The 27,197-nt window shown below is 49.4% G+C and overlaps 2 protein-coding genes across 3 annotated transcripts in view; both read left to right on the forward strand.

Annotated features, from left to right (window-relative positions):
- The first annotated feature begins 1,131 nt into the window (after window positions 1-1,131).
- CSNK1E (casein kinase 1 epsilon) lies at window positions 1,132-25,163 on the forward strand. 2 transcript variants are annotated; one of them, XM_062620543.1, is made up of 11 exons: window positions 1,132-1,417; window positions 5,541-5,628; window positions 11,617-11,727; window positions 11,881-12,029; window positions 12,722-12,950; window positions 19,243-19,413; window positions 21,525-21,673; window positions 22,180-22,372; window positions 22,462-22,604; window positions 22,976-23,041; window positions 23,591-25,163. In XM_062620543.1, exons 2-10 carry the CDS (start codon window positions 5,553-5,555, stop codon window positions 23,006-23,008), a joined length of 1,254 nt encoding a protein of 417 aa, XP_062476527.1. In that variant the 5' UTR covers window positions 1,132-1,417; window positions 5,541-5,552; the 3' UTR covers window positions 23,009-23,041; window positions 23,591-25,163. The 2 variants fall into 2 exon arrangements, with proteins under 2 accessions (XP_062476527.1, XP_062476528.1); XM_062620544.1 differs by having other exon boundaries at window positions 1,134-1,417; window positions 22,465-22,604.
- A 1,391-nt stretch (window positions 25,164-26,554) lies between these two features.
- The window catches only part of TMEM184B (transmembrane protein 184B), a 30,429-nt gene continuing 29,786 nt past the window's right edge, over window positions 26,555-27,197 (forward strand). Inside the window, exon 1 of the mRNA XM_062620542.1 lies at window positions 26,555-26,726. The gene's annotated coding sequence lies outside the window, so the exon portion shown is untranslated. The remainder of the gene's footprint in view (window positions 26,727-27,197) is intronic.

Genomic DNA, 27,197 nt, shown 5'->3' on the forward strand with positions numbered 1-27,197 from the left:
TGCACTGCACAGTGCCGGCAGGGCTGCAGCTTGAGCCTCTTGGTGCCAACAATCTGTGCTTATGTTGTGTATTCGGAAGTTGGCATAGGGGTCCCGGGCTAGATGCACTCTGGGACTGGCCTGGTATGGGGGCTCTTGAGCTGGCCCCCATCACGCTTATCTCCTCTGCCCTCAGCCCAACTGCATGAACTGCAGTTTTTGGCTTTGGGATGACTGTGCTGAAGCAGCTCCTCCCTGATGAAGCATCCAGGTGCCAGTGAAGCTTATCAGTGCCTTGCTTTTGCTCCGCAGGACTTCCCGCTGTTCTCTTCCCTCTCACCCTAGGGTTGCCCCCAGCCTCCCCCCATGCTCCCGTTCCCAGAGCTCGCAGCAGCACCTCCATTCTCCTTTGCCCATCCAGCCCCATCTCCCATCTCCCACCTCCCAAGAGCTCCAGAATACCTCCCCAAGCCTAGGCTTTGCTCCCACACTGCCATGAGGGTCTGATATACCTCCCTTGACCCAGCTGGCTCTTTCTGAGCTGTGCCTGGGCTTGCATGGTAGCCTTCTGGCCCTCAAACACCCCAGAGTGTTCAGGGTACCCCTGGCTCTGCTGGTGGGTGCCCCACGGACCTCTGTCAGTCCACATTACGGCTCATGTTTGCATGATGATGCTCATGATGATTTACAGCTGCTTCACTGAAGGTGTCCCCCTGCTACCAAGGGATGCAGGGTGGCGAGCCCTGTGGGAGGTTGAAGCAGCTATGATGCCTCATGGGTCTTCCTTGCTTGGCATCTGCCACCATCACGATGGGACCCATTGCCCTTGTGTGAGCATCCCCATGGAGGACCTGGGGCCCATGACCCTGCTGTGGTGGCAATGGCACCATACTGGGGCTGCCCCACAGCCCCCACCGCTGTAGGGTGCAATGTATGGGTTGCTGCCCCACTCTCCCCCTCAGTGCCCTGCTGAGGAGAAACCTTCAGTGGGGAGCCCAGAGGCCGCTGTGTAGAAGAGTCCCCCCAAACCCACCTCTTGTATAGCTTAAGCCACCCCCTCGCCGGCGCTGAGGGAGGGCAGCGGGAACGGCGGCGGGCTGCTGCGCCTTTAATGGCGGGCGGAGGTGGAGGAGGAGGAGGGTCGGGGCTGCGTTGGGTGACATCAGTGGGTTTGGCTCCGGGGCTCAATGGAAACTGGGTGAGCGCCGGGCTGTGCTGAGCACACGCCGGCTGGAGGGACGGCGAGCGGGCGGGAGGCGGCAGGCAGCGCCGCGCCGCGCTGAGCCAGCCGAGCCGAGCTGAGCTGAGCGAAGGAGGGACGCGCCGGGCACGGCCGCCACCAGCCCTCCCCAATCCTCCGTCATCCTCCCCGCCGCGGCCGCCTGGCCCCCTGACAGCCGGCGGAGCAGCAGCCCCACACGGCCCCCTTCCCGTCAGGGTGGGTATGGGGGGCGCCCGCCTCCATCTTGGGGCGCAAACCCCGGGGGAAAGGCGGCCCCTCCGGCTCTTTGTGTGCGCGGAGGGAGGGGGAGGGGGCGGGGAGCGGAGGGCAGGGCGCGATGCGCTGGGCTCGGGGGGGTGGCGGCGGGGGACAAAAGCCCCTTTGTGGGGACGTAGGGAGGGGGGAACCCCCTCCCCAAATTCGCCGCTACCGGAGGGGGTTCCCCCATTCTCCCCTTTCCTCCTGTTCTCCCCCTGCCGGGCCCTGCCGGCGGGGCCGGGGTGAGCGGAGAGGGGGGTCGGTGCTGTTCTCTGCGGGGGGTAGCGGGGGTCCCTGTGGGGGTCCGCCCCATGGGTGGTTTAACCCCCCCCACCCTCCTGCTCACTGATGCTCCTTGTCTCCCTCCCCAGTGCCTCTCAACGCCTGTTTCGGGGGGTGGAGTGGTGCGTTTAGAGGGGGCTCGGTGCTCCCTTTGTGCTGGGGGGTCGGTGGCCGCGGAGGTACGGGGGGGGGGGGGGCGGTACGGCGAGAAGTTCAGCGCCGTTCCCGGGGGTGGCTGCTTTTTGTTACCTACCCGGAAAAATAACAGCCCGGGTAAGGCTGCCTTCGCGTAGTGTTTTGCCTGTAGGGGGTGGGGGTGTAAGGGATATATTTATTATTGTGATCATTTTTTTGTCCCCTTTTCCTGTTTCCCTGTTGTGGCTCTTTCTCCCTCGGATGTAGTGGTCCAAATGCCCTGTACATGGGGTTTGTAACCCCCCCCTCTCCTCCCCATCTATTTTGCTGCTCTCCTTTTTGTAAGTGGGAAAGGGTCTGGAGGGGTTTGGTGTTTTTGCCCTGCAATCAAAACGTATTTTTTCTTCTTTTCCTTCCCGTTTTTATTTTGGCCAGTTAAAATTATTGCTTTGCCAGCCTCTTCCTTTCTTCCCTTCGCACATACACACACACACACACAAAAAGCCATGTAAAGTCTTTATGGTCTATGAGCAAAGCAGCCCCCACTCCCCACACTTGCACTGAACGCTGGAGAGGTGCTGGGCTCGGCAGCCTCCATTATGGAGCTGTGGGTTTGGTTTTGTGTGGCTTTTGCTAGCCAGGGCATCTTCTCACTCCCGACCCCCTCAGATGGCACTGAGGTGGCCCTCCTGTCGTGTGTGTGTGTCCCCTGTACCCCCACCTCCTCCGATGGTCCCTGTGTCTTTGGTCGCCATCGGCGCTGGCAGAGCAGTGCGAGATAACTCTTATCATGTGTTTATATAATGGCCTTTGTGCCTGTACGTGGGTATTTTATGTTATATAAAAGGGGATTGGTGCAAAATGGTGTGTGTGGGGAAGCAGTGCTGGTGGCTGGATAGTAGGATTGGTTTTTTTGTGTTTTTTTTTTTGAGGCTGTGTAGTATATTGTAGGTGTCTGTGTAATGTTGGCTATTCATGTATGCAAACGCTCATGCAGAGCACACACTTGCTTTGAGGTTGTATGTGTGTTAATCCCATATGGAAAACTAAATGGTTTAACTAAATGATTGCCCTGAAGCCCCCGGGAATGCTGCTTTGGCTGGAGAGCACAGGAAGGGTGGCAGGTCAGGGGGGGTTAAACCTGCTGGGGGAAGGGGGGAGCTTGAGGGAGGGATGACTATTTATTGTACAAGTATAAATAATATAGGAAGAGTGCTGTAAATTTGATATATAATAATATAAATTTTAGATGTTAATTTTTCTTTCTTCTCGTAATAGTAGACCTGAAGATCAGATGATAAGGGCGGAAGCTGTAGCTGGTGGGTGTATCTGTGTGAAGTAAAAGCAAATGTGATCGATGTTTGAACTCCTGGAGCAGTTGTGGGGGGAGTGGGATGTGTGCCCTGCCCCCTTACCATAAATCCAGGCTGTTGCTCTCTGTCTGTCCTACTCCACCCTGGTTTTCTAAGCACACTTGTGTGTGTGTGTGTGTGTGTGTGTTGGGGGGGGGAGAGATAAGGCAAAATGACAGCTGTTCCAGACCATGATTTTTCACTCCATTATCCTGCTTCCCGCTTCCACCACCTCGCCCCGAAGCATTTTTTAGATTCCCCTTTGGAGCCTGTTGCTTAATCAGCTAGAAGGGCTGCTGCCTCCTTGCGCGAGTAACCCTTCCTAACCTGGCTCCTGCCTGTCCCAGAAGGGTGGGACCAGATTTAGGCTTGAGACTGTGGTGTTGCAGAGCAGTAACTGCTGTGTCGTGGTGCACAGAAGACCCCGCCAGGGCTTACTGCCTGGTCTCTTGGGTCTCTGCAGCTTGTACTCGCCCGTCTGGGAGTTGCACTGGAGTGGAAGTGCTCAGAGTTCGCAGGCCACGATGGAAGGAGGTTGGAGAGCTGTCTTCCTGACAGTGGTGTGATGGGTTCCTGGGGACACAGACCTTTGATCGCTTATTGGAGTAGGAGTGTAAGCAAGTCAGATGGATGTTAATGTGGTTATACAGAACAGCAGGCAGCGGATAAAAATCATGTCTGTTTGCTGCACCCTCACCCAGGTACGCCTGCCTCCTGGTTTGGTTCCCAAGGCTCTGCCTACATTCCTTGTAGTAAGAAAATCAGAAATAGCCACAGGGTTTTGTAGACTTTAGGCACACAGAAACCCACATGCATAAGTAAATACTAGGTGAAGGGACTCCACCTCTTTTAAGTGTTTTGTGTGTGGTTTCTGGTGACTGGAGCTCTGTTTTCAGGGTTCACAATGTCCCCTGAATGCCTTGATAGGATTATTTCCCTGTATGTCTCTGCAGCCCGTCCATTCCTCTTTCTGTAATCCCATCTCCTGGGGCAGGAGAAGCAGCTCTGGGTTTATAGTGTGCCCAGAATCCTATAGCTGGGATTATTTTTTTTGTGCTTGTGTCTCACAAGGCCGTTCCTCTCTCCCTCCCTTCTTTCTTTCTTTCCTTCCTTCCTTCCCACCAGCTCCACCAAGGGAAAGTTCCTCTCACCTACTTGTGAAAACATGAATCATTCCTCACCTTTCCTGTCCCCAACAGGCTCTGTGTCTGCATTTTGTACGCTAATAATGTGGCATTGCATAAATTAGGAGTGTAGCAAATCCCTCTAAGAGGAGATGTGTTTGCTGTCTTGGGAAGAGCTGTGGTTCCTAGAACAAGTTGGTGGCCATGGAAGGCGTGAGGGAATGGGGGCTGTTATGGGGGAAACTGCTGGAACTGTTTGGCTGAGGTGCTGCAGCAGAAGTTGAGGTTGGCAGGGAGAACTCTGTGGCTGTGGTCCTTCCTCCTAGTTGGTTTTATGTGGAAGGTGAGTAAGCTAAGCCTGGGCATGTTGATGGGGAATAGCAGGTCAAAGGGTTAGCTAATCACCTTGGGTGAAGGGATGAGGAAAGGCCTGAGCTGCTAAAAACAAACTGCTGGCACACCTGGGTAGGCAACAGAAATGGAGCAGCTCAGGTAGACCAAAGGAGGCAGTGATCCCTTCAGCAGAAGTGTTTGGAGATAAGCAAGTGGCATTCTTAGTCAGCGCATGCCTCCAAGGGTGCAGTTCAGCGAGATGTCTCCTCCCTGTCCCATGTGCTGGCCCCCACCTAGAAGCAATGGTGTTGCTTGCTCCTGGCAGTCTGTCTTGCAGCCCTTGGGTCCTGTGCTTCACCACCACTGAGGTGCTGATGTGGGGCTGGGCCAGAGAGCACTCCTTCTCATAGGGTTTATTATGCCTGTTCCTTTCGGTGTCTCAGGAGGTTACCACTGTTGTGGTGCCAAGTACTGTAGGTTACAAGGAGCATCTCTCTTCATAGTAGTATCACCTGCTGAAACCTTCTTGGGAGGGATTTCCTGGGCCCTTCCTTTCCTCTTCCCCCAAGTCTCTGAACAAAATGGTGGGGAAGAGATTCAACCCTCCTTTATTCGCATAATGAGAACATGGAAAACACACTTGAAAGGAGCATGTTCCTGTAGCATTTCTAGCTCATGCTGTCCCTCAACATACAGGAGGTCAGGAGAGGTGATAGGCTATGTAGAAGGTGAAGTATTTCAAGATTAAAAACTATACCCAGCCTCTGGGTGAAGTGGGGAGGTCTCTTCTCTAGTCTTGCATGATTCACTTCCTGTTTCTGCTCTGACCCGCAATTTCTCTGCTTCTTTTCTCAGCACGACCGAACCATGGAGCTTCGAGTGGGGAACAAATACCGGCTGGGCAGAAAGATCGGCAGCGGCTCCTTTGGGGACATTTACCTAGGTAAGTGTGAGTGAGTCTGTCCATCCACCTGCAAGGTTGTTTTTCTCAATTACATCATTGTTTCGGGGTTGTTTTTCTTGCCCGTTGGTATTTGTGGGCACCGTGTAAGGTTGGAGGTGGTGCAGAGAAAAAGAGCTTCCAGGAATACCTGCTAGTTGCTGCTGGTTCCTGGTGGCAAAGAAAGTGGGATGAGCTCAGCTTTGCCTTGCAAGTATTGGATACACTGTGGTGTTTGGTCAGACTGATTTAGATTTGAACTATTCAGGGCATATTTGTCATACACCCAATTCCACCTCTCTTCCTTTTCTTGAGCTTTGGTGTGTGCGAATGTAAACTCCGTAAAGAGCAGGTGGTGGAAAGGGAGGAGGTGGCTGTTCTGTCAGGGTAAAAGGTGTAAAGTTTTGGGAAGATTGGTAGTGGAAGAGGTGGTCCAGCACCTGTGAGAAAATGGTGTGAGACCAGGAGGTACAAAACAGGTCAGAGAGGCTGGCCTGGTTAAAGTGCTGAGGTCCAGATCAGTTGTGTCTGTAATGGGATTAGTTAATGTCTGGAATGACCTGAGCTGGGAGCTCAATGGACAGAGCCCATGAGGCGCTGGGTTTCCTGTTACAACAGCAGGTCACTTGGGGAGAAGTTCTCCCAAGCCAGCATGCTGATGTGTAGATATGTGCCCTGATGCTTTGCCTACTGGTATTTTTATTGGCTCAGACCATGTGGGGCCAGACTGGAGAGACTACCCAGTAGCCTGATCAATCACTTCATGAGAGCTGGTGTGGCTCTATCTGTCATCTGGTTCTCACCACTACCTGTTTAGCTGTAGTCCTGCAGGCCAGCAGAGTGATGGCCCTCTCCCTTTTTGGTGTTTGCACCCTTTGAGTACTTGCAGGTGGTCGTTGTGTGCTCCTTGACGATTCATTTCTCAGTTAAGTTGTATTTTGCTTCCCAGTACATTCACTGCTCCTCACTCTTGCTGGTCCTTCAGTTTTTCCCTGTTTGTCCATCTGGTGAGCAGCTTGGAGCCTACACAGCATTCAAGGTGTGGCATTCCCAGTGCCTGGCATTGAAGGGCTACCCTTGGGTGATCTGTAATGTGATGCTTCTGTATAGGCTTTGGGTCTCTGTATAGGCTTTGGGTCTCCTTGGCTTCCCCCATTACCAACACTATCAGGTTGCAGAACTGGCCTTAGTGCACTGTCAGCTGTATTGTAGGACATCTCTTCCAGGATCTGCAACATTTTCCCAACCTTCCCCAAGTTCCTTTCACTGAATACCTCTAGTTCATATTACTTTTCCCTGTGTTTGTAAATCACCTTCTGTTTTCTACCTCTGGCTTTTATCTCCAGTTCTTTCTTGTTTTATTATTCTCTCTTGATCGGTTTTGGCAGCCTCTCTTGATTAAGTATCCTGTGGGAATCATCAGTAATAGGCGTTGTTGCCACCTTTATCCAGAGTGTGAACAAAGATGATAAATAATGGATCTGAGATCCCAATTCCACTGCATGCTGCCTTTGCTGCAGCCTACTCCTGTATGCCACTCCTCTGTGGCCCTCTAGCCAGTTAGTGACTTGGGTTACAGTGCTTTTAATCCCCAGGTGCTAGGGATTGAGGAATGATAGCCCAGACACAGCACTTTCCACCTATGCTAATGCTTGAATCCTTCCAGACCCTTTAGGGGTCTGGGAGCCTCCCAGGCCCTGTACTGTCCTATGCTAGGACAGTGGATCTTGCCAAAACCTCTGGGGTACACGTGGAGAAAAAAGGGAGGTATTAAATGATGAGGCCTGAGACTGTATTCCTCTTTATCATGTAACAGATCTTCCACCTCTGCAGAGGGGGGGCATGGAAATGAAGTGGAAGGGGTTGTGCCTGCCTTGCCTGTAACCAAACAGGATGAGAGGCAGAGGAAGCCCCAGTGCTTTCCTGGCTTGGTGAGCACAGTGGGATGCCTCCAACTGCCAAGTTCAACCAAGTTACTTGAATGCAGTATCAAAGCCCTTGTGATGTTCATTGAGGTGCAAGCCAGTGTGTTTTGAAGCAGTGATAGCGAGACTTGTTGGAGCCTGGGTGACTCCCCAGCCTGGAGGGATCGGGCATGGAGTCTCTGATGGTGTGTCTGGAGGACGCTTGTGCTCATGCTATCCTCTCACGGTCTGTTCTGAGACAGAGGGACTCATTCATGAGGACTTCTCTCCCACACCAGATTCACCTCACAGTTGTCTCAGTATTAGTGCAGAGATAGAGCAGGGACAGACAAGCCTTGTCCCTGTAGATGAGCATGGGCTGTGCAGTTAATCCCCATTTCTTTCTTTCAGGATGTTAGTACCTTCACCTCTGTGACCAGTGGGTACTGTTTGCTATGCTCTTTGGGATTTGTTTTGGGGTTTTCCTGTCAGAAGAAAATGTGAAATTGTACATGGGCAGACACAAAGGATGGGCTCCTGCTAATTGTCAGCTTGGGTTTAAAGCACAGTGCTTTACTTCCATGCCCTACCTTGTGGGGATGGATGTGGTGGGGGGCTATCCTCCCCATGTTGGTGTGGGAAGGTGGATAATGAGACTGGGCCTTGGCTAGCCCATTTGTCTCTAAAAATGCTCATTCGGAAGAGCAAAACCCGATTTGGAGAGGAATTGCTGAGACCTTTGTGCCATCAGAAGGGTGCTTTGTTGGAGGTATCGGCCATGAGGCAGGGCAGGGTTGCTGGACACGGTGAGAATTGTCAGGCCAGGATGCACATTGGTGGTGGAGAAAAGCTGGGCAGACAAAGCATGCTGGGACCTGCGCTGACTGGGGACAGTTCCTGGTGGCAGGCTCCTCCCTTGCTGGGAGGGGAGTGCCTTCCCTTTGTTTCCTGGCCTGTTAACTCTCTCTCGCCCTATCTGACTTCTTCCATCTGTTCCCAGCCCTCCATTCTTCCTTCTCGGAGCCTTGGGGAGGAGAGCAAGCAATGGGGAGAGCGGGCGGGGGGGCTTGTGCCTTTTGGCTCTCCGGATGTGCAGGGAGGGCGGTGTTTATTGTATCAGACATGCAGCAAGGCTTCCACGCTGAAAAGATCCTGTTTAGCCAGTGACATCCTCTGTCCCTGGGGCTCCGTTTCAAACAGCTTGTGATGAATGAGTTGAATTTGTGCAGCCCCCACAGCGGAGCGAGACTGGGGGTGGATGTAAGGAATTATCCCCAATCCTACATGCGTCTCTCGAGTGGCTGAAGCTAGGCAGGCTCTGCTGCATTTGACTGAAACGTGATGCTTGCCACTCTGGAAAGGGAACAGAGAACTGTTGCTTTTGTACTTGTATCTTTAAAAAAGATGGTGGTTAAAGCATGGAACAAAGGATCTGAGAGACTCCTTCCCTTGAATTCCCTCCTCACGTGTGGTAGCCTCAGTCTGGGTAGATCTCTAGCCAAGAAATGATGGAGGGAGCAACCTGAAGCCATAGTGGGGTTTGGGAAGCGGGGTGAGCGTTCGGTTGGTGACCCCCTGAGCAAAGAATAGCTCCTCATTGGTCCTGCTTTCACCGTTCGAGGTCATGGGGTTGTTGTTTTTTTTCCTAGGAGACTAACACCTGTGTTTGGGCAATGGGGAGTGTGGGGCTGAAGGCCATGTTGGTCATTTGAATAGCATATTCACATTTTGCAGAATCTTAAGGTGATGCTTACCCCTCCTGTCCCTTTTCCTGCTTTACATGCTCACAGATAACACTCCCCACCTGCAGACAGCCTAGTAGATGAATGTATCATCATCTTCCTAAACACACAGGGTAATGTGGAGATGAGAACCCATTCATCTTTCTACTGTTCAACTTCTGGGGGGAGTAGGGTTCATTCGAAATGCTAATGCTACTGCTCTTGAAAATCAGCAAGACTCATCATTGCTTGTGTGTCAGCAGATGGATTAGGAGAGGGAAAAATCCCTTCAGGGGGCAGACAAGGGAGCTGCTGCAGGGGATTTGGAGGAAAGTCTTCACAAAGGCAGGGGAAAGAGATGTGAAGGAAGTGCTATTATTTTTTGGATGTCCCGGCTGTTGCCATGTTGAATGAGGTCTAGTGACTGAGCACTAATTTTAAAGGTAGATACTAGTGCAGGGTAACATTCTTACTGTGATCAGAGACCCTTGTCCTGCTCTTTTCCTCCTTGCACTCCTGATGCTTGCAAAAAGGGTCCTGTGATGGAGTGAAGGGAATGTACAGACTTGTTTTGCTGGCCAGCAGTTTCTAAGTGGAAAATGCCAGATCTTTCACAAAGTTACCATTGGAAAAGTGGCTCTAGCTCTCAGGATGGCCTTTTCCCTTTCCCCGTTCCTGGATCTTGAGTAAAAACCTTTATTAAATTCATCCCATTGCTTCTCCTTCCCTCCCTCAGAGCACTCTAAATAATTCCTCTCCCTCCTTAGTGTTTACAGCCTTCAAATACTTGCAGACTGTTGTCATGTCCCATTCTTCCTCCCCACCCTTCTTAGTTGTATGTCTTGTCTATGTTACATATTTAGCTCTTTTAATCTTTCTTAGTAAATCAATCCCTCTAGGCCCTGATGGTTTTTGTTCCTCTCTTACAAATTCCTAACAGCTTGTCTGTCTCGACCCGGCGCTGTAATATCTAGATGACGTCTTTTTTGCTAGTAGGCAGCTCTTGGCTAACTTTGTTTACAAGCCAGAATAGTTCAACAGGCGATGGATCTCCTTAGGATCCAGAGGGGAAAATGGATCCAGTTGTGTGAACATTCTCTTTTTCTCTTTGGTCCCTGGCTCGAGGCGATGGGTGGAGAGATCTATTTGCAGGTGTCCCCGTGTACTCCGAAAGCGTTATCACAGGGATCAGGAGTACAAATTAACACGACCTACTAAACTAGCTATGGGTTATCTGCAAAACATCACCTATAACTCCAGCTCATGTTTGGCATGTATGTTCTGGAGTAGTTTATTTCATGACAGTGTTCATAAGCTCCTCAGTATCAGAGATGCTCTCTGATTTGTGTTTGAGTGCAACTTTCACTAGTTCCAGGTATGAGGAAGGGCTTCCCTGTGTGTATGAGGGGCAAGCATGGAAGGGGAGAGAGAAACAAGTCCTGAGTGTCATTCCCGTGACCTGTGTACAGATCTTCATTCTTTCCATTTTAGGATGATGTGAAACATCTGGAATACTCTCAGCTAGTACAAGAGAAAGACCAGCCTGTTCCTCCTTTGACAGTGCACTTTGGGACTAGAGTGCTAGCTTTCATGGCTGACAGCTCAGTTCTTTTCAGAAAGACGGCATGTCAGGTGGTTTTGTGTCATTGCAAACTATTTAGCAGTACCTTCAACAAAGGCATCTGAGTAGCTTGATTTGGTATCAGATTCAGTTTACTTTTCATGCTTCTAACTTAAGGTATAGCAGATATGTCTGTTGGCAAAGGATAAAGGTAATAGTAAAGCCCTCGGGAGAGGGGAAAAGCTGGGGAGACAGGAATTGTCTGTATTGATCAAGTCAGGGCTGTGGGGAAAAAAAAAAAGGTAGCTGAGAATGTTAGTAGTGTCTTCTCCTGAACTAATTGGCTCTGTCGACATGATGTACCCGAGGAAACCAGTAATTTAGCTGGGCAAAAGGTATTCCATATCCCTGCCTGGGGGCTTGCTTGGGTTCAGGCGGTAGGTACATGATCGTGGACAGGTAAAACTTCCACTCAGTTCAGGTACTGCTGATACGTAGAGACTGACCTCCCAAAGCCTGGCACTTTTTGAGACAATGGAGCAGTTAACACATTGTAGGACATTGTTCTAGCCTGGCTGCAGGATCAGAGTTGGTTTCTCATTCATGTGCCATCCTCTGGGCTTGCCTTTGCAAATGGCAGTGCTGAAAACACTGTGTGAAGCTGAAGAGGCTGATTCTCATTTCTGTCACAGAATAAATTTCAGGGCAAGTCTTAAGATTTTTGGCATCTGTACAGGCCTTGTTAAAAGTGTTTAGCTTCAGTGGAAGCTTGCACAATCTTTATTTTACCCTCATTTCTATGCAGGAGCCAATATTGCAACTGGTGAAGAGGTGGCCATCAAACTGGAATGTGTCAAAACCAAGCATCCCCAGCTCCACATTGAAAGCAAGTTCTACAAGATGATGCAGGGAGGAGGTGAGATGGGGAGAAAAGGATGGAGCTGGGGGAGTGGTTGAAGAAGGAAATTATTCTGGAGGGTCTTGGAAAGGAAATGATTTGGTGTTACATACAGTCTTCTTAGCCGGGGATGCAGCAGTTCTGTGGGCTTAATATCTCTCTTTTCCCCAGTGGGTATCCCCTCCATTAAGTGGTGTGGAGCAGAGGGGGACTATAATGTGATGGTGATGGAGCTCTTGGGGCCCAGCCTGGAAGATCTCTTCAACTTCTGTTCCCGCAAATTTAGTCTCAAGACAGTTCTGCTCCTGGCAGACCAGATGGTGAGTTTCCTCTGAAGCATTTGTGCCTACTCTCCTTTTCCATGCCTTTTTGTTTTTTTTCTCCTCCCATCCCCTCTGCTCAAGAACTGTTGTATCCCAGGCTTTTTCCATTTAGCAGTAACCAGCTGCCAGGTTTTTATTTCTTGATGAAGCCGGGGGCATGGAACCTAGACACTGCTGGCTTTTCCTGATCTCCATCCTTCCTTCCATCCCCTGCTGCTTACCCTGTGTTAGCTTTGAATGCATAGATGCTTTTTCCTGAGTGATGAATGATTGGCACTGCTACCTACCTCAACTCAACTGCCTATGGCCTGGGTTTAAGACCTGTAGTTGTTCGGACCCTCTTCCTTTCCTGTTGTTTGAAAGTTGACTGGTGTCAATGCTGAAGCTCAGAGTTTCAGTCCATACAGACCTGCTTCCCATCCTTCCTTGTGGTGTTAATGGTGACCTCCCCAGATTGAGGACTGGTGTAGGGGGTTGAATTCTGTCTCTGTCTCCAGATCCTTCTGCCCCAGAGGGTGTCTTTTTCTTGGCTATCATCTCTGATATTCTCTGCAAAGTATCCCTTTCCGTGCTCTGACAGGCCAGTGTCCTGGACCCGGACAGGGTGCTGCTTTTAACGACATGGTTATGATATAAGTTTCCTTCTTGGTTGTCTCATTATTTACTCATTTCTTTATTCTCCCCTCCAGATCAGCCGTATTGAGTACATCCATTCCAAGAACTTCATCCATCGGGATGTAAAACCAGACAACTTCCTTATGGGCCTCGGCAAAAAAGGCAACCTAGTATACATCATTGATTTTGGTTTGGCCAAGAAGTACCGAGATGCCCGAACCCACCAGCACATCCCTTACCGGGAAAACAAGAATCTGACTGGCACAGCCCGTTATGCCTCTATCAACACCCACCTGGGAATTGGTGAGCCTGCTGTTGCCCCACTTGGGGCTTTCCATGGGAGGCACTGTGTCCCCAGAAGGAGGGGGTTGAGTTCTATGCCTGGCTCTGCTGCTGACCTGATTTGAGATGGTGGCCAAATAACTTGGCTGTCAGGCCTGTGTTACCTCTCCTGCCTTTTGTGGCACTCTGAGCTCCTGAAGACAGAAATTGTCTCCTGGTATGTGTCTGTACACAGCTTAGTACAGTGGGGCCTTATTTAGAATCAAGGCTCTGGCCTCCCCAGCTCTATTGCTCCTAACTGCCTTGCACAAGTCTTGCAGGCTGATTAGTTATGTAAAGGAGACATTCACAGGCATGGAGCCTTTAGGGATATTTTGAAATTGAAACCTTTCTTGTTGACTCCAAAGTGCCTTCATCAGTGATTGTTCTGTAGCTGTCTGCTGGAAGAATGCAGGCCCACTGTAAATATCCTGCTACCCACCACTGAGTATGGGGGTAGTAGCCATGTGCTGGAAATGTACAAGAAGCTGAAATAAGGAAGGGCTTCCTGCCACCTGGACATGCAGGTTTTGTGATTGAGGAATGGTTGTCACAGGTCTTCAAAATACGGACGTGTCTGTGAACCACACTGACCTGTTCACCACAAAAATGAGTGAGGCAGCTTTAGGGAGGTAGGGCTCTGCTTTTAGTGTCTATGATTAGTACTGAGGAGATAAAACTAGGCTGAGAAAAGTGCTGAGAGTTGAAACAGGTCTTATATTGGCAGCGGCCAGTGTCTCAGGTGCAGGTTAGTACCCGCTGCCCTTAAATTTCCTGAAGTCATCCAAATGTTGTCTTGTGAATGAGCCCTTGATGCATAATACTTGGTAGCTGCAAGGAACTGAGGTGAGAACCTGATGCAGTTTTCTCTTCTGTTCCCTGGCCAGAAACTTCTCTCTGGTGTGTGATGTCTTCCTTCTGCTAAACTTTATCCACAGTGTGAGACTTTCATAGTTAACTGTAGGGCCTGTTCTGAGCAGGCTGACTTGGTTCTGCTACTGACAGGCAAATCCAAAGAGCAGAAACATGGAAGCTGCCCTGCCTGTGGACCCAGGAAAGTAGCTACTGTGCTTGCAGCTCATTTTGCATCTCTGGGAGACCTTCCCAGGTGAATAAGCTGGGAATTTGAAAAACAGAGCAAGGAACTCAAACCTTTTAAACTATCAGCTTCCACAAGATTCCATGTCCTCATTCTTCCTAGGGAAAACTCCCCTTGTGCAGATGGTTTCTCAGAAATCTGGAGTCAAGACTTGCCCTGCAGAAAATAAAGCAATTTCCCAATCCCTTCCTTGCTTCATACTGTATAACTGTACACTGAAAATGCTTTATTTATATCAAAATGAGGAGTGTTGTGTATTGAGAGTGGGCTGTGATCCTGACCTCTTCCACGTGGTAAAAATAGTTCTTGTAGAGCTTTTCGAGTTGGTCTTCTGTATTCTGGCTTGACCTGCGTATATATAACTGACTCTCCATTGAACTCTCAGTCAAAATTTCCACAGCCGTAGTAACTGCCAAAGGAGACATGCACAAAATAAGTCTCACTACTATGTCTGTCGATTCTTTTGTGTGTGCCTGCTCTGTCTGAACTGATCACAGGAGGCTCAATGTCTGGTTGTGGGGTTGGGTTGGCTTTCTTGGTTGTTGTTTTTTTTTTTTGTTTTTTTAAGGACTTTATTATTCATCCCACCCCAACTTAGCCCTTTACTACTGGCGCTTGGCTTGAACAAACAATGCCTGAACACTAATCCAAGGGCAAGTTGCATATGCCACCAGTCTGAGCACAGGCGTTGCTCTCTTCATGGCCTTTGCTTCAGGAAGGTCTGGGTGTGAGCTACTCTACGCAACAGGTCTCGGGTGTATTATCTCCATGTTGTAGATAGTTCCCCTGCATGGCATAAAGGTTACATGGCTTGCCTGGAGGAAAGGGGATGGGGGTGTTGGGGTTGCAGCTGGAGTTCCTGTTTCTCAAGACCTTGGCACAGGGAGTGTGACAAGCACGTTTGTGAGTTAGCAGCATTGCCATGGAAACCATCACTCTGATTTTTTTTGACTTTTCAGAGACTAAATTCTCTGTCTTAATGCTACATTAACGTGGTTTAGGGAGAAGGAAAGAACCAGGTGCCGGGGTATTCATGTGACTGGAATAGCAAATGAATAAATGCCTTTATTTGAATGTGCAAGCTAAGGGTTGGGCATTCCGATGTCTGGAGGAAACGCATTCTTTTCCCAGTGACCAGGGGGAAAAGTAGGAGGCGAGATTGGGGAGGGCTTCCACAGCTGGAGACTTGCTGTGGGGGGAGTCATTAGACTGTACAGGCTTTGGTTCATGCATTCCAGTCAATTTTCACATGCTCTGGGGATGAGAGTCCCTTGCACCCTATGGAGCTTGTAAAGTCTGAAATAGATGCCCAGGGGTGCCCAGGAGACAGTCTTGAAAGAAGCCTGGTGGACTCTGTCTGGATAGCAGGAGACTGGGGGTGGGAAGTTCCTGCCCAAATGCAGTCCTGCATGGTTTCAGTGTAGGCTGTGCAGATCATCAAGTTCTGCTCATCTTGCCCTCTGTCTCCCATTTTGGATTCTTGTGTGTTCTTAAAGGCTGTTGCCATGCCTGGGGAGAGAAAAGGGAAGTGTAGTTCCAGCCAGCATTTGCAAAATCGGATCTAAGTATATAATCAGGAAAACATTGCTTGGTTAAGATGGCTTGCATTGGGCTGGCTCCAGCAAAGACAGCTAATTTCTAGGGAGTCCTGCATGGGTGAAACAGCATCCCTTTGGATAGGATCAGAGGTGGAGGGAAGCACTGCCCTGGGGGACCAGGAGGCACTTTCAGCTGCAAAGAAACAAGTTTTGTCATGAACCTTCTGTCCATGGCAGCCAGTCCTCAGTCTTCTGTCTTTGCCCAACTGTGCCTTCCTCGGGTATCTTGCTGTCTTGCTATTCACCCCTGATTCAGCTCTTTCTGAGGACCCTGCTTTGGGAAGGGAGTGAGGGTGTGGGCTGGCTGGGAACCTCCCTGGGAGTGGGAGGGAGCTGGCAGGAGATGGCTTGCAGAGTGGGTTGGGTTTGAGGTTATGCTGGGTTGTGGGGGGAGGCAACCTCCTGCTTTTTATTGGAAGAGGTTTTGTGAGGGAGGGAAGAAAGCGTCTTATAAATGTAGCAGTTCCTCATGTACTGCCGGAGAACCAAGAAGCTGAACTAAAATGGAGAGAAGTGTGGTGTGGAGTCACAGGTCAGGACAGTCATCATGCTTCTGGACTGACTTGCTCTGGGCAGGCATTCATGTCACTGGTGTTTTGCTTTCTCTTTTCAAACTGTAAAGTGAGATAGATAACTTCCCCGACCCCACCGCGTCCCAGGGATGCCGTGAGAGTTAGTCAATGATTGTCAAGCTTCTAAAGGTGGAAAGCAGTGATCTTAAATAATATTTCTTTGGTGTGTAAAGGTGAACTTTTTTTTTTGCTAACTCCAATTACTCCACTTTAATTACTCCACTTTTGCTGTCTAATGTTACCTAGTGTCTTGAGGATGTTCCTATATGAAGCCAAGCCTATAAAAAATAAAAATGGAGATGTGTAATAGTAACTGAAGATGAAACAAAAAAAAAAAAGGAATGTAATTCAGGATGTGGTAGTGTGGGTTACAGGTGAAAGACAGCTACAATGTTTTGAGGTAGCTTGACAACTGTAACCCATGAGCCTGATGCTTCAGGTTCCTCATAGGTTTAGTCTCACTGAAATTGTTTAAGTGGGCTACAGTGACCACATATACCTGAGGTACTGGACATTGGGGATGCAATTCAATCAGGCATTTGTCATTCAGCGTTTTAATAATGAGGTGTTGTGCTTGCAGCTGTTTTCTGTCATATTGCTGTGTTAAGCCACAGGTGGGGTGTGTTTGCATGCATGTAATAGATACTAGTAAGCTACCCAGTTTGGCTCTGTAACCTCTCTCGTTGCCTCTGGTAAGAGCTTGTAGTATCCCCCACTGACTTCAGGCTACCTAACCTCAAGTCTCTCATTCTGGCATTCCCCAAATCACTAGGACTGTGCCTGGCCATATGTTTGCAGAGCATGTCCTGTTCTGGATGGCTTGGCAGATGTGCTCAAAGCTGCTGTGCTCCACACAAGTGGAGGCATGTGGTCCAGCCTGCCCTAAGCAGTGGGGAGTTCAAGCAAGATTTTGGAGGCAAGATCCTGTTTTATTCCTAAAGAGTTGATTTCCTTGTTCAGTCTGTTTCTTTGGTTCCTGACCTGCCTTTCCCTACTCTCTGAGGGGCACAACCATGCTGTAGACAGGGAACCCATAGTTACAGGCTTTAAAGCTACAGCATGTATAAGTCAGGGGATGGCAAATGGCAAGACTGAGGTTACCTTCATCTCCTCTGCTTTCAAGCCCTGGATGTGTATTCTGACTCCATTTCCACATGCCTTCTGTCTCGGGATGTAGGTTATTATCAAATGTTGTCTAGTTTTATTTATTTGATATACATGGTGTGTAATTGCAGCCCTCTGAGACTACACATATCCCAGCCTTTGGCCAAATGCAGACCTGGATTTCTTTTTCCCTGCTCCATCCATAGCATCTAAGCATCTTCCAGCCAGTTATCTTTGGCAGCAGCCTGATAAGATTAGGAAGTATTAGCCCCTTTAAAGTGGGTAACTTGAGGCAGTAAGGTCAGAAAATGCTGTTAGTTTGTGCATGCAGAAATAAGACACTTTTTGGGCATCTGCAAGGCTGCTTTCTCCTCTACACCTGTCTTGGAACATGGCATTTTTATGGCATTTCATGTGCTTTGACCCAAAGTCCCTCTCCTCTCAGTAACAGTGATGAGCCCAGTTCTCAAAACTACTAGGAGATTGAGAGATGCAGGAGGAAGAAAGGCCCATGGTGAGCCACAGCTTGTGTTGGTACACCTGGACATCTAGATCTGCAACATGCTACAGCTACTCCTTCATTAGGGTTCAGCTCAGCTAGCAGAGTAAGGAGTAGCTGGAATAATCCACTGGCCTTAGAATGGGGCAGGTGGTGGCATGTAACTAATACTGACAGTTAACCCACAGACTAATACATAATCTGCAGCATCTTCCAGGACATGGCACTAAATCCAGCAAAATAGGCTGCAGTAGTAAATTAATATAATAGATGAATCTCTCTAGTCTTTCCTCTGCTCCTGTACTCTCCCTCAAGCCGTATTTCACCTCTGTTACCTATGTAAGTTGTTGTTCTCTTCAAGATGTAAAAAGTGGGTTTTCTTTTTGGGGGGGTGTGTGTGTGAGGAGAGAGGGGAAGAAGGGTAAAGAGGTTCTTGCTTCTTTTTATAGATGAATTTGTAAGCATGTTGGTGTTGCTGGGAGGAGTTTCACAAGTTAACCAGTCAGCATTTCCAGTTGCTGAGGTTCTGCATCAACTCCATCTTGAGCTAACTTGAAACTTAAAATGGCTTGGTCATTCCAGAGAATTAAGTTCAATGTGGAATGTTTTTGTTTATGAAACAAAACAATTGTTTCCCGAATAAGTGTCTAAAAATGGGCCCATAAAATGGTGTATTAAGGGCAACCCTTGCTCTAAGTAGAGTTGGCAGTGAAGCCAGTTAGACAGTCGTTCCTCATTTGGAGGGGAACCTTTGAAAATATACCTCTGTATTCATACCTGTTTAAGTGCCACCTCTCTGGAAAGATCATTGCACAGCATTGCATGTTAGGCTTCTCTAAACTATCAGCAGTTACTTACCACAAGAAGGGGTCATTAATTCCCTATTTCTTCCCAGTGTAAAGAGTATCAGCAGGTTAATTAGAAGATGTGTTTGACAGGGTTTGTTGGGCTTACCTCTATTAGCTTTGGCTTCCTGTGACTACTTCAGTTGTGACTAATCCCCAGGGTGAAGTGGTGTAGTATCATTCTGGGTGGAGAAGTGTAGGTGCCCTTCCTCTGGGACTGGGAAGAGCAAAGTAGGCAGTGTCGCTGCAGTACTTCTTAAGCTGTTGAATTCTTGCGTGAATTAAGGCTTGTCTAAGGAGGTAGTCAGAGTAATTATTTATTTATGAAGTGGGTTGGGCTCCTTGGGGAGAGGAGCTCTTTTAACTCTTGCAGGATGAACATCCTCACAGGAATTTGTACTGGAACGTCTTCTACAAATTTGTCTATCCATAGGAACCTACCAGAGAAAAGAAGGAGGTTGTTTATTTTGTTCTGTGTTCGCCTCCAAAGCTGTGTGATTGCCAAAGCAGTTTTGGTTGCTGCTCACTCCTTGCGCCTTTGTAACTTCTTCTCGCAGAGCAAAGTCGCCGCGATGACCTGGAGAGCCTGGGCTATGTGCTCATGTATTTCAACCTGGGCTCCCTGCCCTGGCAGGGCCTCAAGGCTGCCACCAAGCGCCAAAAGTACGAGAGGATCAGTGAGAAAAAGATGTCAACGCCCATCGAGGTGCTCTGCAAAGGGTACCCTTGTAAGTGCTCTGATCTTGATGGTTGTCTTGTCTGATGTATGGCTTGCTCTCCTGCTGGAAACCCCGTAGACTCTTGTACCTAGTAGAGCCTAGTACCCCAGGACCAGGATGTGCTGCTTACACCAGTGATGAGAAGAAGAGATCAGTAGTGATACAATTCTGTTTCAGAAGTGGGAAACATATTTTTGTGGAGAGTCAAGCCTTGTGATATTAAATGCAGAGAGTGATGAGAAGGATCTTTAGGACCTTATGAAAGGCTTGGAAGCGGGGTGGACAGTTAGGTGAGAAGGTGTGCTAATGGTCCTCAGTTTTTACTGGGTAATGAGAATGAGGGCCAACTGATGAACCCCAGAAATAATCAGGCAATAAAGTGGCAAATGAAGCTCTTTGTAGTTAAAAGTGGAGTAATATCTTGAGAGGCGAGAGAAGGCTAGGTCCTTATGTCATATGCAGAATAGTAAGCTCTGAGCTGATGAGTGCTGCTCACCAGTGAGCTGTTGAAGTTAAAATAGGTGGTGCTGTGAAAGCGGTGACTATACTTTGTGGCTGCTGGGTGCTAGGAATTACTTGGGAAGAGAAGAGACCTAAACAGTGTTTATAAACCCATGGTCCACTTGCACCTTGAGTGCACTGTGCAGCTCTGGTCCATCCCACTATTTCTGAAAGGGTGCAATAGAACATGCTTGGGGAAGACTGGCTGGAAAGCTGCCTGGCAGAAAATGCTTGTACTAGAAATAGCGTAGCCAGCAGAGCCAGGGCAGTGGTTATCCCCCTGTACTCTGCATTGGTGAGGCTGCCCCTTAAATCATGTGTTCAGTTCTGGGCACCTCGCTACAAGAGGGGCATTGAGGTTCTGGAGTGGGTCCAGAGAAGGGCAGTGGAGCTGGTGAAGGGTCTGGAGCACAAGTGTGATGAGGAATGGCTGAGAGAACTGGGGTGTTTAGTCTGGAGAAGAGAAGGCTTAAGGGGACCCTTATCACTCTCTGCAGCTACCTGAAAGGAGGATGGAGCGAGGAGGTGGCTGGTCTCTTCTCCCAAATAACAAGTGATATGACAAGAGGTAACAGCCTCAAGCTGCACGAGGGCAGGTTTAGACTGGATGTTGGGAAAAATTTCTTCACCAAAAGGGTGGTCAGGCATTGGAACAGGCTGCTGAGGGCAATGGTGGAATCACTGTCCCTGGAAGTGTTCAGAAACTATAGATAAGGCCTTCAGTGATACAGTTTAGTGGTGGCCTTGGCAGTCCTGGGGTAAAGGTTGGACTTGATGGTCTTAAAGGTCTTTTCCAACCTGGTTGATTCTATAATTCTAAGGTCCGGGAAAGGGCCAAAAGGGTGATCAGAGGTGAGGTGATTTTTGTACAAGCAGTAAGTTAGCTGGAACCTGGAGAAGAGTTGCTTATAGAGAGATGATAAAGTCTGCACTCTTGCTATGCCTCCAGAAGTTTGGATGAGAGCCGATTATTTGGGGTGACTGAGTTTTTGTATTGGACGAGAAATGGAGACCCTGCTAGCTTCAAAACAAAATGGTGTGGTTCTTCATACAGTCAGTAATAGACCCGTGGAACTCTTTCCCAGAACATACTGTGGATACTTAAACCTTACAGGAATTCAGGGAGAGACTGGACAACCATCTGGAAGAGGGATCCACTGAGGGTTACTAAATCATTAATTAGAAACTACATCCAGATGAGGAAGTTCCCTGATCTGAAAGTAGGTAGAAATTGGGCTAATGTCAATGGAAGTGTCAGATGTGCTTGCCCATCCTAGCTATCTGCTGCTGGCCACTGCTTCAGACAGGCTACTGAACTAGGAGCTTTCCAAGCACACCTCCGACTATTCTTCAGGCTTGCATTCTTATTCTCCTTCAGCAGAGAGCAAGACTTGCTACCTCTCGCTTGCAGAAGCAGCCAGAAAAAGAGAAGTGTGAGCATTTCCTCTGGTAAAAATAGGCATGGGGTCTTCTCAGTGGCCAAAGCACTGCAGTAAGCAGGCTCTGTGTTTATGCCATCCTGGGCTAGCACATCACTGCTGAAAGGCTGCAGCAGCTCTACAGTTGTACAAGGGGGGCTGGATGGCATTCAACAACCAACTGTTCTCTGCTCCCTCCAGCTGAGTTCTCAACATACCTCAACTTCTGCCGTTCACTGAGGTTTGATGATAAACCTGACTACTCCTACCTGCGGCAGCTCTTCCGCAACCTCTTCCACCGCCAAGGCTTCTCCTATGACTATGTCTTTGACTGGAACATGCTTAAATTTGTAAGTGTGTATGGTGAAAGGGCTGGAGGGACGGGTTGGTTTCTGTGTCATGAAGATGAGGGAGGAAGGTTGGAAACTACCTGCCATTTGTACTTTACCCCTGGTGAGCACCTTGAGAAAGGGGACCGGGTAGAGTGAGAAGAGGCAGAGCTGTTTGGTGGTGCCAGCTAAAGGGATACTGCTACTGTTGTGTTAGTGTGTCTGATGGAGCACGTATGTCAGTAGATCTATAGCTGTAGGTAGGTAGAGATGATTTTTCAGTAGAGAACTGTAGTTGGAGGTGGGACACAGGTGGATTGCAATAACAGCTGAAGTACTATATGCTGTCTTCCCTGTTTCTTCATGGAAGAGAATGAGTCCCTCTCTTGGTGGACTGGAAGATGCGTTTTGGGGTTGGAGCTCTGCTCGCTTGGTGCGATGGAGCACCATGTGTGTTCTGTCTGGGGCTGCTGCTGTCTCTCCCACCTGACAGCCCTGTGTGATGTGGGGGTTTCCCCTCTCCTCAGGGAGCAGCCCGGAACCCTGAGGACATGGATCGGGAGCGGCGAGAACACGAGCGCGAAGAGAGGATGGGGCAGCTCCGGGGGTCAGCCACACGAGCACTGCCTCCTGGCCCGCCTGCTGGAGCCACTGCCAACCGTCTGCGCAATGTCACTGAGCCCATGGCCTCCACCCCCACCTCCCGAATCCAGCAGTCCGGTGAGCGGGGTGGGAGAGCTGGGGGGAGGTTGTTGGTTGGAAACCAAAACTATTGACCAGTAACCTTGTCTCGCATCTCTTTGCCCCAACAGGAAACACATCCCCCAGAGCGATCTCAAGAGTGGACAGGGAGCGGAAGGTCAGCATGAGGTTACACCGAGGAGCTCCTGCCAATGTCTCTTCATCTGACCTCACAGGGCGGCAAGAAGTGTCACGGATTTCAGCGTCACAGGTGAGTCCCTGCTGCGAGGTTCATGGCCTTGGCCTGCATGTCCCACAAAGACTGTGGGCCCCACGGCGGATTTTACCTGATCTGATGGACCTGACACGAGCCTGAAGCTTCTAGCAAAGGGGGATGGTACCAAATTATGCCTTCACTCTTCAGTTACGTATTTTCTGGAGGCCATGCTCATTACTGTCATCTTAGGTCTGCATGGCTTGGAGTAAACCTTCATCTGGTTGTCTTCCAGCATGCAGTGGTTTGGAGAACTGGAATCATAAACTCTTGGAAGATCTCCTGAAGGAAGTGTGCAGCCTCTGTTATGGTGTATTTGGTGCCTTTTTCTCTTCATCCCTTCACTTGCTTTTCCTTTTCTCTTGTAGACAAGTGTGCCATTTGATCACCTTGGGAAGTGAAAAGCAATTGCCACTGGACCAGTGTTTGCTTAGGTGAGCCTGTCCTTGTGCCTGGGGGCCAAGGATGGAATTGATGGCATAAAGGATTAGATTAAGGCTGTAATGTTGGTGTGGGAGGGTTGGTACATTTCCTTTTCCTCTGCCTTAGTTTGAGATCTCTCTTGGCTTGAGAGGGAAGAGTAAGGTTGGCTGCCAAAAACCTTGAGGGGCTGGATTATCTTTGGGTGTAAAGATCATTTCTATTTCTCCAGGGAGGGTGAAGGAGGGTGAAGAAGGTGCTGGGCCAGGAAGTGATTTCATTAGTTCCTAATGAAGGCTTTTTTAAGCAGTGTGATAATGTTAGGGAGGAGGGTGCTGAGCATGTAATCAAGTGTGTGAGGCTTTGCACAGCTGGCAAGTGCCTCTTGTAGAGGAAACGGCAGTAGCTGGACAAGGTAACTCTGAGGGGTGGCAGGAGTGTAGAAGAAAGGGCTGATTTGATTAGTTATACTCCAGCTGGCACTGGAAGTGCTGAGAAGAGCCTTTTCATCTAATATCTCTTCCCTTTTTCTCTTTTTTTTTTAAATTTTATTCCCTTTCTAGTGTCTTCACTGTATTTTTCTTTTAAAAAACAAAAAACCCCAAAAAGAAAAAAATTTAAAAGACAAAAAAACAAACAAAAAAATGAACCCCAAACCACCTGACAGAATTTCTTTTTTGCCAACGAGGAGGAGTTGAGCTGTGCCCCCTGCGCTGGTGTCAACCGCTTCTGAGGGGGCTGCCTCTATCCCCCCAGCACCAGCGCCTCGAGGAGCTGACGACGTGGGAGCCATGTGGGAATAGCTCCGCTTCCCCCCACCCCAGCCCTGCAGGGCCCTATCCCCAGTCCCTTCTCCTGACCCTCTGCTCCTGGGTTTGGTTTCTCTCTTTTATTATTTGTTTTGTCCTTCTTCCTGGGATATCTTCTCATAATTTTTTATTATCATTATTTTAAAATCATATGGTTTCTAGCCATATAAATTTTAACTTTGCTCTCCTGTTTTTTTGAGGGCAGGGGCTGGTGGGGTGTGGGATTTTTTTGTTTTGTTGTTCTGTTTTGTTTTTTTTTTTCCAGGAGCTTTGTGGGCCAGGAGGGAATCAGATTCCAGCCACACTTGATGGTAGAAGTCTGATTTTATTATTTTTTTTAATTATTATTATAACAGAATTTATTTTCTCAAGCATTAAATGAATTTTAAGCTGTGAGGGGAATTGTGGCAACAGCCTAATCATTGACTCGGGCTTCCTTACCTTGGGTGGCTTCTCTGCGTCTTTGTTTCTTCGTCTGTTGGGAGAAGTGCCGGACTTCCCTGATCTGAGCAGTCCTCACGCACCGAGGAATCTTGATGGAGAGGCATCTGGTCCCGTGGAGGATGGGAAGGCTGGAGCTGAGATACAGGGACAAACACACTTCCCATCCCTGCAGTGGGGTCTCATTTTTTTTTTTTCCTTGTCTGGCTGTGTGTGGTTTTTCTATTTTATTTTTTATTTTTAATTAAAACCTGGTTTAATTCCTGCGGAGAGAGCGCGGGACTCGAGGAGAAGAGAGGGGCGCACAGAAACTGGAGTTGGGTGTTCTTTCAGAGCGATGGCTCTTGCTCTCTCCTTCCCTCATGCGACCCCGAGTAAGATCCACCATACATGCACAATCCCTAGCTGCCCTCTCCCACCTGTCTCCCTTTCCCTCTTCCCCCCCTACTTTAGTTGTTTTTTAAATATAATTTAGGAATACTCAAGCTGCTTTGTGGCACTTGGGGCTTTGAAACACAATGATCACCACTGCGACCTATGGCCTGTAGCAGACACACAGTCACTGTAGTGTGGAGCCGATGGGTTGTTGGCAGGGTGGGGAGGGAGGGGTTAGTCTTTGTTTTGTTTGTTTTTATCCTTTCTATTTAACACTTTATTTTTCCTCCCTATTTTTTTCCTAATTTATTTACCCCTCTTACTGTCTCTTTTTTTTTTTTAATTAAAGAGCAAAACTTTTTATTACTTTGTAATTTAAAAAAACAAACAAAAAAAAACCTGAAGAACTTTGGGGGGGATTTTGTACTTTTTTCCTGTGTAAATATTGGACTTTTTTGAGCTTTATCGTGGTTGTTAATTTGAAGTAATAAAGTAGAAAATGATAAAGTGATGCCAGCATCTGTCATTCCTTCCTTGCCTGGCCTCCTTGCTGGGAGTGACATCTTACACGCAGGAAGTGCTGTCTTGGAGCTGAACCTGAGATCCTGATTTCCAGGAACAACTTTGATCATAATTACTGGAAAAAAGACACAGGGCTGGAAGTGCCTAAAAATAAACCCGGGCAGATCTCTGCCACTGCGGCCTTGGAACAGTGAGAACAGCTATGTGAAACCTGATTCAGGGTCACTCGGTTCCTGGATTTGAGCCTCCGCCGTCCCATGCGTCTGGCCTTCCGGAGGAGAGGGATGGGACCTTTCCATGCTGTTGACTTTCCATGTGCACCGAGTTTGAGAGAGGGGGATCCTGTGGTTTGTGTTCCCTTGCTTTCTGCTGTCCCCAGACTTAAATCATGGAGGAAGGGGAAAGGAGAAGGGTTGGAGCAGCAGCCTCAAGCACCAGATGACAACAACATAAAGTGGCAGGTGCTGCTTTGGTGTCTGCAGTGGTGTGCTTTGTGTTTCTCTTTGATTGCTTGACCTGTACGGTAGTAAATTACTATGTTTTAATTCTGATTTATTTCTAAAGTGCTGTCCCTATCGTTATGCTTCCTTGGGGTACTGAGACAAGAGGCCTGTTTCTTGTAGGCTGTGTAACGCTTCAGTTGGGTTTTGATGTTTTTTTTTCCTCCAGAAACAGCTGCTGGGAATAAATGATTGGATCTTGGTGACTCTGCAAGCTCTTCCAAGTCAGCTTGAGCAGGAAGAGCTGCTCCTTCAGTTGCCTGTTGCAGATGAGCGAAGGAGGGTAGTTCAGGGCAACACAGGGTATTGTCCTGTTGCCTCTAGTTCTGCTTCCATTTTGAGTTTGTTTTTTGAGGGATCAAAAGTAAATGGGACTGGTTTGGGAGATACGGAGTAGGAGCCGCGTCGGTGCATCTCTTTGAAAAGAAGGGCAGCAGAAAGCCTGATCCTGCATGTTTTGGATGGGCTATTGCCTCTTCTTGCTACCACGGTCCTCCATGCAAGCAGGGTGCTTGTGTACTAAAGGTTTTAGAGCTTGTGTTTGGGGTTCTATTATTCATTTATGTTGAAACTCCCCTGTTCTGGCTTGAGCAAAGGTGCACCTTACATGTATGCTTTTCCTTGGAACTTTGGGAAAACCAGTTCTGAGGTAGAGGTGGAAATCTGTGCGGCTCTTCCTTAGGGCTGCGCTGCTCGTAGCCGGCCTGGAGGGGGACAGAGCTGCTGGAGCGCTGGACATTCCGAGGGAAGCGCAACCACCCGCGGGTCAGTTGAGCACAGCTACTCCCCTCCCCGGCCTGCGGGGAGCTGCCCCTTTAAGAGCGGGGAGGTTACGTCACCCTGTTCGGGGAGTGGGCGTGGCGCGCCGTGCGCAGGCGCGGAGGGCCGGGGTGGGCCCGGCGTCGCCATGGGCTCCTGAGGCCCGCAGCGCCCCCGCGCCGGTGCCGGCGCCCGCCCGCCGGGCAGCGGGGCAGGGCCCGACCCGACCCGACCCGACCGTTCCTCACCCCAGCGGGCTGGGACCAGCTGAGCCGAGCCCCGCCCGCCGGCAGGTAAGACGTGGCGGGGGCTGAGGGGCCTCGATGGCGGGGAGAGGTGCTCGGTAAGGTGCCCACAAACTCACCTTCCGCTCGCGTCGCCCGCTGCGGTCGCGACCTCCGCTCCCCATCTCCCCACCCCACAGTCCCTCCTCCCTTTCCCCGGCGTGGCCCTCACGGTCCCCCCGATGAGGTCCCGCAGCCCCGTGCCCTCCCGGTGCGGCCCCCTCTCAGCCCTTCTCCCCATTCCCCCGGCCAGCCCGCGCACGTTCCCCCGATGCGTGTGCCCCGTCCCCTCCTCTTCCCCGTGTGCGGCCCCCGATGTTCCCTCTCCACGTACGCGGCCCCCACAGCCTGACCCGTCACGCACGTTCCCTCTTGTGTGGCCTTCGTACATACACACGTACCCCCCGTGCCTCCCCACAAGGTCCCAGTGCAGTCCCCACAACACCCCATCCCCTCATGTAGCCCACACAGTTCCCCCTT

Source organism: Pezoporus occidentalis, unplaced genomic scaffold, assembly GCF_034315485.1.
Source record: "Pezoporus occidentalis ecotype Australia unplaced genomic scaffold, CSIRO_AGI_Poc_V1 ctg221, whole genome shotgun sequence".
NCBI classification, from domain to species: Eukaryota; Metazoa; Chordata; class Aves; order Psittaciformes; family Psittacidae; genus Pezoporus; species Pezoporus occidentalis.